Source organism: Anser cygnoides, chromosome 17, assembly GCF_040182565.1.
Source record: "Anser cygnoides isolate HZ-2024a breed goose chromosome 17, Taihu_goose_T2T_genome, whole genome shotgun sequence".
NCBI classification, from domain to species: domain Eukaryota; kingdom Metazoa; phylum Chordata; class Aves; order Anseriformes; family Anatidae; genus Anser; species Anser cygnoides.
The window spans coordinates 5,911,070-5,922,974 of NC_089889.1; the positions used below are offsets into that span (position 1 = coordinate 5,911,070).

The following is an 11,905-nucleotide window of genomic DNA, read 5'->3' on the forward strand; positions in this document are numbered from 1 at the left end:
AATGTCAGAATCATGACCAAGTGAATTTAATACCAACGTGTGAGTTTTTCTGCGGGGGTGATTACTTTGAATTGACTGATATTCTAAGTTGGGTGTCTTACAATGACAGCATTAAATATCTGTTATTAGAAGAGTTAGGAAAAAAGTAGTGGTGCAGTCCCAATACTGGTTAACATTCATAGCATAACTCCTAAAACTGCAGACCGCTAACTAATGTGTGCTAGACCATAAAACCAAAATACTCATATCTGGAAGGCAAAACCTTAGTGTGTCAGATGCTGGGGAGGGTGCAGACAGTCATTTCTGAGGGACTGAGAGGGAACCACCAGACAAGTAGTCACTTCTGATTCAGGCTGATACCATGACAGCTGTTTCAGCAATTGGCAGTAAAGCCACTGGAAGATTTTAGAGCATGTAACACTTACCTTGCTCTTCTTAGGAGTTATTGAGCAACTTTTCTGTTTGCTTCTGTCCTCAGGTCTGCAGTGTGGAAGCTTTTCGGATGTTTGTTTTGCTTTATCATGGCTCTTTTTGGACTGTAGAACATAATTCATCAATATCTCATTAAAATGTATTACAATACATCTGAAATGTCTTAGTGATTCTGCTGGTGTTAAAGCAATTTGCTTTTGCATGGCAAAGCACAAATTTCAAAGTACAGCCTTGAAGCTCAAGAAGTCTAATGGAACAAATTAAATGTGGCACTCAGTCAACAACTGAGGACGTAGCATCTCTGTGGCAGAGCCCAGCTATAGCTACAGTGTCTGTGCAATGCTTAGCATGGTGTGGTGTGCTAATGCTACAGAATGGAAGACTAGGTAACACTGCAATCCAAATAATAAGTAATATTATTAGAAGCAATTTGCTCTTTATGTGGCATTTGTCTCTTTGTCAGTCCCGGGAAGAACCTCATGTTGGGTTTATGTATAAGGTGGGTGAAAGAGCAGGGTTATAAGCAGCATGTAGTCAAATGGTAAGTGGCACTGCTTCATCAGATTACTCAGTTAAAAGAGGGCACTTTCTATTACATCTCTGGAATTAAGTGGGATAAAGAAGCACACACAGTAGGACCTTTGTTCCTTCTGCTGTTACCCAATACAGAATGACAACGTTCAGAGTAAATGTTCAGTATTATTTTAAGTGTGCTAGAGGGCTTATCATTGATTCCTTTTTTAATTTCAAGGTATTGCTGAAATCACACATAAACTTTGCAGTTTGCTACATTCAATGTAAGGCAGTCTTGCCTCCTAGCACTTGGAAACCTAAATAAACAACATAAAGCAGCTAGGGAAATGGCCTCATACCATACTGTTCAGTCCACTGTAGCTCAGTACTCCTTCTTTAAGGAAAGGGAAACTTTCTTTCTCTCTTCCCTCTGTTTATGAGTGTTTAAAGGAAACTTCATAATGGAGGTTCCTGTTGTCACTCATACTGTGTGCTATGAGTACCGACAAAGCAGATGTTCTTTTACTTTACGTAACATATAATCTTGGATAACTAAGGCGGCTCCTAGAGGGTAAACAAAAGTGATCTCTGTTTTTCCAAGCACCACTACCCTTATTTTCATCCTTTCTCTGCTGCTGGTGAGTCAGGCTGTCTCTATTTTGCCAGCATTACTTGGCATTTTGTACTATTTGGGGTGTGGAGTTCATATTTGAGAAAAGTTGAACCTTGCCATAGCAAACGAGTTTCTATGTGGAAGAGGACGTTTCGAGTCTATTCTTTTCCCTAATCAGCCTTCGAAATGCTCTAATTACCAGCAGAAAATGGTAGGAGGAAAAAGCAACAAAGCAAACCCAATAGAAAGGAAAAGGGAATTGCTTATAATGAAGCAGATAGCTGCTTGGGATTGAAAAGAAGTCTTTTATGTAGATGTTCTGCCGTTGCCGTCTGTGAACCAAAGGTGGTCATTAGAACCACTTGTATTACAAACACCAACCATCTGTCACAGTTTTAGCTTTGATGATTTCTGCTAGTTATAGCCCAGGACAATTGGGAGGAATCCAGAAGTCTTTTTTGAACAATTAATACAATGTTTCCTCCTCCCATATTCTCTGATTTTTTCCTGTTTTCATCTGACATTTCACTGGTGGGAAACACCGCATCTCAAAAGACACTGAAACTGAGGAGGTAGCAAATATAAATGCAAAAATACTTGAGAGATGTAGCACATAGCTACAGAGGACTATATACAAAGAAACTTACTACATGTAGAAGCATTTTGATGTGAATTAGATGATTTAAAAAATATTTTCTGGAAGATTATTGCTGGACACTGAATAAGACCATTTATATAATTCATGTTGGTACAGCAGACAAGTATGAATAACTTTTCTTCAGTAGACTGCTGTACCTAGATAATAAAAGCAGATTCAAATTGAAATAAAACTGAGTGAGCTCTTGGCTGGGACCAGAGCTGGCCCCAGGCATAAGGCTGGCACAGCTCGTTGTAACTGCTGATGGTGAGGGAGGAAGGGATGTAATGTTAATGCTAACGAGAGCAATCTTCACAGCAGCAGTGGTTGGCACCGACACCATAGACTACCACCACTCGGAAAAGCAAAAGTTAAGGCCTGCTCAAAGGGGCCTTCTGCTTCCCGTCTTTGCTCGCACCTTCTTTCCCCCTTTTTTGTTCCAACAGCCTGTCTCACCTGCCAAGAGCAGGGGAAGAAATAGGAAAAACATTTTCTCTTCCAAGCACTCATTTCCAAACTAGCGAAGTCCATGAAACTTCGCTGCCTCCTCCCAAATCTGACAGCTTCTCTCAAGCTGCAATAAATCATTCATTTTAGTTAGAACACCAAATAAATTTATTTATTTAAATAACCACTATTGTACAGAAACTCAGTTCTTATTTTCCTTTTGTATGTTACTATATTGAGTTGCAGTGCTACATCAATGTGTAAACACAGAACTTTAAAGTTTATAACAGATGACAATGAAACTGTTCTCCTTTAAACACAGAAAATATATTTTAATGCAACTAAAATAATTTAAGATTTACTTTCCTAGTTACTAAATGATAGGGAAGTCAACAAGGGCACTTATTTATGTCTGTGTAGGATATAAAAAAATGCTCAATGGAAAAACAAGAAAAGCATTCTGGCCTACAAGTCTGTGAGTCATTCTTCATAGGACATGCTTGCCTATAGCTTAGCAACGAGCCAACTTAGATGAGAAGAAACGTAGAGAGCAAATCTATCATCTAAAACAAACTCTGTTATATATGGATATATGAATCCAGCTGGATTACAGGGAAACATAGGGGCTTTGCCTTTATTTTCTATGAACTCACTTGAAGTTTACAGTAGTTTCCCTTATTTCTCAGCATTTTAAAAAATATGTCAGCTGTAATTAAAAATACATTTCAAAACTTGTTGAATTTTATCTTCCTGTAATTTTATCTGTTTTCTTTCTAAGACTACTTTGTTCCATAGTTTTATTTGCCTCATATTGCAAGAAAAATCCTGAAAATACACTAGGGGAAACTGTATAAATGGGAACTCTGACAAAAGCCTTATAAATAGCTTCAAAAATCAAGCGAGCGCAAGCATGCCAGCTGTCATGGTTCGGGTCTGAGTGGAACATCAGAGACTTTCTTCCAGCCTGACCTGGCAGAGGAGTGGGTAACTCTCCAGGATCAAGTCTCCAGGCACAGGGCAAGATTACTGTAACCTAAAATTAGCCTCCAAAACTCATACATAGGCTGTCAACTATCCAACTATTTCAGAAATGTAGATCACACAATATTCTACTAAATACTTCGAAAGCCCTTTGTATAAACTTGCTATAGTCCCTATAATGGTTATGAACCTAATTTTAGGTGAACTTCTTTTATAATCTTGCTGTCAGTATCTGTTGAGGAACTGTATAAACGTGTGGTAAAAAATAGCTTTATATTGTAGGAGTAGACTAAATGTACTCTTCTACACATGCAAATTAATTTATTTAAAAATAAATGTATCACTTGGTAGGCAGCTTAGAAAGCAGAGACTTTAATGTGGGGAACGCGAGAAAGAGCTAAAATTATTCTACCAATGAATGCTTAAAAATGTATTCACAAAGGACAATAACAGAAGTTCACCAGTTATGGTGATATCACATGTGGGTAATACAGTTGAATACAGACCAGCCAGGCATTTTGGGAAAACCATTATTACGATGCTTTATGGCAAACCCAGGAGAGAGAGAGAGAGAGAGAGAGAGAGAGAGAGAGAGAGAGAGAGAGAGAGAGAGAGAGAGAGAGAGGGGGCACATCCTAAACTAGAATTCTTAATGTGAATTATTTGTTGTGCAGATAAAAATATTTCCTCAACAGAGTTGCAAGAAAAAAGAACAGATTGAAAATGTGGCCATGACCTTTTGGGGCAATAAGCTTAGTTTTTAAACACTAGATCTATATCTCACTTCAGACTTATTATAGACACCAAAATTTACCTGCTGTGAAAAGTTTCACAAGCTCTAGAGCAACTCTTCTTTAATAGAATTGGTATCACGATTTCAGCTGCAGTGTAACTGAAATAGCCCATCTTTGTAGCCAGAGGAGGTGTGTGTGTTATGACTTTGTGGCTCACAAAGGTGCTTTCTGCTTAGAGAAACATTTCTGCTTAGAAACAATTTCCACTTTCTAAGCTGCTTACCAAGCAGTAGGGTTCTTCTCTTTCAATTAATTAATTTGCTTACTACTCTCATAACCTACAATACAAAGCTTTTTGTTAACAAGGCTTTACATAGTTCCTATGTAACTCTTAATGGCAAGATTTAAAAATGTGGTTATTTTAAATGCTTGCTAATAACACCATGCTCAAAGAAAACAAAAAAAAAAAAAGGAGAAGTTTTCAAACAATCTCTGACATGTCCTAGGATTGGAAATGGTTACTCACCACTTTGTCTTCTTCTTGCTCTTTAGTCAGAGACTTAGCTGCTTTTGGAAATGATTGATTTGCCTTGGGGGAATCCAGTACAGAATAGCTATGATCCAGAATGTGACTGATAGCCTTCTTCTGTAACAAAGGGGAAAAAATGGCATGAGAGCATTTCAACTCTCTAGAGAGAAGTTTAAATTGGCATACGGGACTTCTGACTTTTTATAAAGTCAGCCAGCACCATTTTGCTAGTTGTAACTTCAAGCTGTATTACTTAAATGTTTCTTCCTTCTTTTCTCTTTGCATTGTTCCCTCCCTTCCAAAACATTCATGGCCTGTCTTGCATCTCTAATTCAAGCTTTGGAGCTGCTAGGTGGGTATTCTAACAATCCTGTAAACAAGCTGCCCTTCCATTTCTCCTGCTAGGGCTTTTCAAAAGACAACCAAAATATTTAGTCATGGGATAAATAAGCATGACTCAAATCTTCCTTTTTTCCTCTGAAGGGTTTTATTGCAAGTGAGCAGTCACAGTGTTTTTGAACCTTAGAAGCTAGTACTTTTTATAAGGTAGGCTCCCAACAGTTTGGTAGATAGTGTGAAACAAAAGGTCAAACTGCTTAAAAGCAGAGCTAGGCCTTTCCCTTTGCAGAGCAAGTAGCTTCCTGACAGCCCTCGGAGATTCTCCACCCAATGGGAACAGTGAAGTGCTTTATATCCAGTATATTGTTTTTACTTTGCTATTTATACCGACTGAGTATAACGTCTGTGCAGCAAGGCACTGTGTACCCACTAAAGTCATAGCCATAGTTACTCTGAGTTCATCATATTGTTTCAACAGAGTTTCAAAAAGGGAGTAATTTTCCCATCCGGAATTAGGACAGAAGTAAATAACATTTTCTTAGGTCAACAATCAAAAAGATTCATATCAGGTGAAACAAAATGCTGTGCATTAAAACCAATCAACACATTCTGGGGATTTCTTTAAGCATATTTAAGAATTAAAGTAAATTTCTACAAAAAAAAAAAAAAAAACAAAAACACGTGACATTTCAATCAGTTTCAGAGTCTGCAGACTGCAAATTTTACCTTCAAAAGGAAACTACAGGCACAGGGAACCATTTTGAAGCCAAAAAGCTTAGAACAGATTTAGGGAGAAATCTCTGTACATACAAGAGCATCACATTTCTCCTCAATTAAGGAAGAGTTCAAAAATGATGTGTGCAATATGCAGATCCCAATCAGTTGAGACATATTTATGCTGAGAACCTAGTATCTAGCTGTCATTGCAGTCACCTCAAAGGCTACTTCATTTCAATCGCATTTCGCACAAGATTATTTAAAAATCAATCAAAAAGTAATTGAAAGCAAAGTATATCCACAAACTACATGCAAAACATATAAAACCCATCAAGTTTTGAACTTCAGTGTTCTTCCATTGTGAAAACATATCCAGAAGTAAAAATGGGAAGTGCACCGGAACATTGAAAGATGAAAAAGAAGGAAGAAAGGTGGTCTCTTTCCTGGTGGAGGAAAAAAAAAAATCCTATACATTACAGCAATTCAGTACAGAATCAGTGATTCAGTTCCAAAAGAAAAAAATCACTTCTCTCATCTAAAATAACGGGTACAGCACCAAGCCACTGAGCCATATATGTCCAGATATGACCCTTATATTTAAGTAACAGCTAAAACTCACATTAAGTTATTCTTGCCACAATTGTACAGAGGAACGATGATATAGCCTGTGACAAAAAGATGGATCTCCTCAGGAACGATATAATATTTAGCCATTGATAATTACATGCTAACCAGAATTATCTATTTTAGCGGAAAGTTCAAAAATACATATGAAAATACACATAAAATTTTTATTAGCTACTAAAATACTAATGATGCCCTGAATTTCTTATACACAAGTGAGTAGGGCTCTTTTATATAAAAAAAAAAGTTTCAAATAAAATTATGACTACCAAAATGAAAGTTATCTTGAAGTCAAACTTTACCTGTAATAATACTAACAGAAACCTTACTAAATTAATGTATACATGTTAATAAATAGTAGTGCCCCCATAAAGCCATAACACAACCTTTAATTGGCTCAGCTTTATTTCACCCATGATTTATTTTGTTCCACGCTACATTGAGGAGAGTCAGAGAAGCCTGAATCTAAAAGCCTCCTATTCCAAACCAAAGTGAGCAGGTGATTCTCATGTGACAAATGAGATCGAGAACGAGGGCCCATATTTGTGCATTACAAACAGCTGTGACATTTTTCTAATGTGCAAAGTGAGTATAGAGGAAATTGAACAGCAGTACCCTGAATTATTGAAAGGCTAGCTATGCAGAACAAACATAATTAAAGGGTCTCATTATCTTCTAAATAATTATTGTAAATAATGCTTTAGATAATTACTTCATTAGTTTTCAAAACACTGGCTTTTATTCTCCTCTGAGATTCCATCCACTAAATCTAGACTGAATAAATTGCCAAAAGGGACAATCAAAAGCAGAGGAATTATGTGAGCTAGAAATGCAGTGTGTAAATCTGCACAAACTGACTTAGAACCAAAATGTTTTGAAACATTTTTTGCAAATTTTCAGAAGGTTAAAAGCTGCTTGAGTTTTTAATCTCTGTATTTTTTCTTCATCTTGCTTTCTGATGCAGTTACATTCACTTGCGTGCAGTTGCCATTTAAAGATAGTAGGCAGCAGTGTGGATGAAACCAAGATTCATCCATATCATCGATGACTGACCTTTACTAAGCATACATACTGCTGCTTTTCTTCACTACAGATACCGTGAGGTAGATTCAATAAGAGAAGAGACTATGCCTCTAGAACCAACTGCCACAACAAAAGGAAAGTCAAAGACCAGGAGAAATGGGAAAAAAACTTTAAGACGTGCAATGAGATGGCTCCATAGGTAAGAAGGTCTGTATTTGGAAATTATTATTATTATTCCCCCCCCCCCCCCCCCCCCTCCCATTAAGTGAATACTGCCAGTAATTCAAACAACGGCATGAAGAGCTGGTAAATACTTTCCTGGTCAAGTCCCAAGTCAATCTGTAGCACTGCAGAAGGCTGCTGCTTACAAGTCATGGTATATTAAAAGGCCTTTGCCAAAAGTCCATTAAAGAAATAAAGTAGCAAAAAGAAGATGTCTGCGAGTAAATTAGCAATCATGCAATCCTTTAGATAGAATAAGCACAACAGACAAATCAGCAACATCTGAACCTAAGAGAATTAATTTTCAAAATGGTTGTTACTTACATTTTGAAAACAGAGATCGGCAGAAACTATATAGCCTACAGTGGAGCCTCCCCCCCCCCATCAATTAATGTGCTGATTTTAGAAAAAAGAAGCAACAGTTAGGGAACTCAAGGTTCTCTTCAAGGAGGTAACCTGGAGACAGTGAAGTTCTTTAAGTTGCTGGGCTTTATATAGAAATTATTTGAGGCTAGAGAGCTAAGATTAAATAAACATGTATGACTACACTGATGATATATGCCCTTATACAATTCTACGGTGTATAAAGATAGCAGTAATAGACATATATATTGTACTACTTCAAAACTGAGAAGTTTATCCTAAATATGTTACTAGGCACAAAATTTGTCACCACCAAGAAGGCTAGAAAAATAACATGAATAGTATGGAGGAAAGGGATCTTAATATATACTCAAATATACATACTCAAAATACTGAAATACAATGAAGCATTCTTCATTGTAGTACCTACTGTATTACTGCATTGTCAGTGTTTACAAGCTGTTTCCACACAATGGAGTATTCAGGGATGAAGAGTAACCCTGTAAGAGTCCATCGCAGTGGGAGGCTGGTAAATGTTGACTTGTTTTCCTTCAATTTCCAGTTCTCTTTCTCCTGCTCTATTACACTATTGACCACCTAATAAGATACTATGATACTTTTTATAGTGAATGCATAAGATATCAATGCTGTGAACTTAAAAGTCGTTAAAGTGTATCCTAATGGTTATGGCTTTAAACTGAACATATAATTCTATTTCAGTTAGAACAGTGCAATTAGACTCCTAACTCCCACTGGCTTCCTAACCATCTACCTGCAGATGCATCTTTGTGTGGCGCCTTCAACTATCAGTACTTCACAGCTTGAAATGTAATACAGCAGGACAACTAACCTCTTTTTTCCATCTTGTGTTTAGCTAATCATAGAACTTGAATGCTTCAGTCTGATAGCTGTGGCTTAGCTTAGATTCACAGCAGCAATAAACTAAATTTCTAAGCAAGTCAGACTACCACTCTAAATAAGGATGCATGTGTAAGAAACTGAATCAGCAATTCAAATTATCATTTTTTTTTTGTACTTTTACTAACCTGTGTGTGAAATGATTCTTTCTTTCGAACATAAGCAACCTTCTTCCATGGCAGTAGGAGGCATTAAGAATAGAACAAAAGAGGCTAAGCAGAATTAACTTTATCCAGCACGTATGGCTTTAAACCTGGAAATTGCTTCCTTGCATCCTGCACCTATGTAGATGATCTAATTTGCTCACTTTGAAGATCAGATCTAAGTAGTTCCCCCTAGAAAACTGAATTAAAATAAACCACCATCTATACTGCTTTCAATGGTTGGTCTCTGTTTCTTGACTATATTTTCCTATGCATTTTTAAATTACTAAACTTTTCATTCATAACAAAATGAAAAAAAAAACCCTTCTGTAACTGTTTTTTTGTGTTTGTCATTGTGTGATTTTTTTTTTAAATACATGACTATATTAATACGCTCATGTTTTGCCTCAACAGATGTCAAGCGTCCTACCGTATTTGCTGTAAATGTAGAAGCAGTAGGGTTTTCTCCTTAGGTTTAGACCCCCTCCATCAAAACTACCATTACTTCTCACCAATGCCGATCTGATCTGAGTAGATTGCAGGCATCAGATCTTCTGCCTAGACTCAGTTCCTGATGGCTAGCTATGCTTAAATCAAAAATCCTAGGGAACAACCTGGAAGAATAAAATAGGAAGTAATTGTTTTCTCAGAACATCTCTATGCAGCTGCAATTTACATTATTAACAATCCAAGGTGGTGAGGTGGTGGTGGAGTTCTAAATGAAAATGTATTTAATTTTCCACTGTAAAACCTATCGATACATTAAAAATAAAACAAAGCAGGCTCTACTCATATTTTTAAAGCATCAGTTAACGACCAGGAGGCCTGCTGTTTTGGAACAGGGACAGAACAAGTCAATCTGCCAAGTCAGTTAATATTCTAGCCAACACACAGCATCTATGTTGTGGACAAATTCCTGTAGGTATTTGAAGAGCACTGCTGAAAAACCTGCATGAAAAGCTGTGCCATCAGAAATGCTGACTGATTAAACCAATCACATAACATTGTTCAGAAGATGCACTACGAAGCGAAAGAGCATTCTTCCAAACCACCAGATAAACAGGACTAATAGCAGAGGAAATGGTTCTGTCGCTTTTGAATGCATTACTTACGCCGGATTACAACTATTGAGGGAAAAAACATTACCTCCCACATCCCTACGGTACCCCCAGGACAGGGCAAATAGCTTACTCCCAAGCTACTTCAAACGCTGGAGTGCCAGGTTGCAATGGCAGTTTCTCTTGTGTGGGAATCTCTTGTCGCTTTTAATGTGGAACCATATTTAGACCTTATTTACAGTGGTGGGTGCAACTCATGACTGCAGTGGGTGTACAGGGTCCAAAGTTTTGATATTGAAAAAACAAAACCTGCAGAAAATTTCGGTGCTGATACCTGCTCTTTCAGCTCACCTTTCTTCCCTAAATCATTTCTCACATCTGTAAAATGCAAACAATGTTCTCTGTAACAGCAGCGTTGCCAATTTCTGTAAAGCGCTTTGAAATCAGAGTTTTTTAAACTGAAGCTTCTTGAAATTTTAATGTCTAGAAAGATGGCAAAACATAAATCCCATTAATAGATTTTGACACAGCGTAGCACGGACAATTAAAAAATGCCTGTCCATTTTCTGTAAAATTACATACAAGGACTGTAAAGTGAGCTGTGATATAAATGGCACCTCTGATGAGTCCGTATTAATTCTGCCATATTCTCTAAACCAAGCTGTGCTCTGTGTTAGTTTAATCTGATACAGCTCAGTTTACTGGAGTCGAGAGAAACTAGCGCGGGCTGAGCCAATATAGTCTCATGTTCTCTCTGAAGTGTGGATACAGGAAATACAGTTTGGTTTTGTATGCATTAAACAAAATTGCTTTCTTCCCAGACCACAGTCTCTTATATATAGTTAGCTACTTGTATAACTTAGCAATTTCTCAGAATTTACTATTCAATATCAAAATCCTTTTCCCCCTACTTACAGAAGATTCAAAAGCAGCTTGTAAGTGCAGCAATCAAAACATTCTTTAAAATATACAATTATTTTGTAACTACTTACCATTTCTATAAATTTCCCTTCGTAAAAATCTTTGAGAAGTACTTTCGTTCTTCAAAACCTGATTATAAATGCTTATAAAATGCTCTTTTTTATTCCAAAAAGCTGATTTGTAAGTGCTGTACTACTGTGCAGAAGGACTTTGCATGTTTGACAGAGGTAACGAAAATAGTCTGCAAGCAGCACTATGTAACTGAGGAGCCAGTTACTGTATATGACAGAAAAGACTGAGTTGATTCACAGGTGCAAAGGCTGACCCACTGACTGCAGCGTGAGGAAGCATGCCATGGTTATTTTCAGAAGTCACATACAAGCCCTAAGAACATATCAAATCAAGTTTAACACTGTGTAATCGAAGTTAAAAAAAATAAATAAAAATCACCCAAGCCACTCTTGAGTAATCTACATTAAGCACAGCTCTCTGAAGGGCTTTTTTGAAATTAATTTTTATACAGAAAAGCATCTTTCCTCCTAGGTAGAAGTTATTTCAGCTCCTTCTGTCTTCTAAATTTTATTTATCAGGCTTGTATTCATTAAACCTCACATAGTGCTACGCTAAACAAATGCTGCATCGCCTAGAAATGTCTGTTCTGTATTTATATCACAGAGCAAAAAATACAGAA

The 11,905-nt window shown here is 37.1% G+C and overlaps 1 protein-coding gene across 7 annotated transcripts in view; it reads right to left on the minus strand.

The window, feature by feature from the left end:
• Window positions 1-11,848, minus strand: part of RIMBP2 (RIMS binding protein 2) — a 155,454-nt gene extending 143,606 nt beyond the window's left edge. For 2 of the 7 annotated variants that reach the window (XM_048051117.2, XM_048051118.2), the window contains exons 1-3: window positions 11,286-11,838; window positions 4,884-5,003; window positions 426-536 (exon numbers count right to left, since the gene is read on the minus strand). In XM_048051117.2, coding sequence (XP_047907074.2) covers window positions 426-536; window positions 4,884-5,003; window positions 11,286-11,288 — 234 coding nt within the window. In that variant the 5' untranslated portion in view covers window positions 11,289-11,838. Of the gene's footprint in view, window positions 1-425; window positions 537-4,883; window positions 5,004-11,285 lie in introns of all 7 variants that reach the window. The other 5 variants (XM_048051130.2, XM_066979264.1, XR_007159127.2 and 2 more) reach the window with 4 other exon arrangements.
• Between the last annotated feature and the right edge of the window lie 57 nt (window positions 11,849-11,905).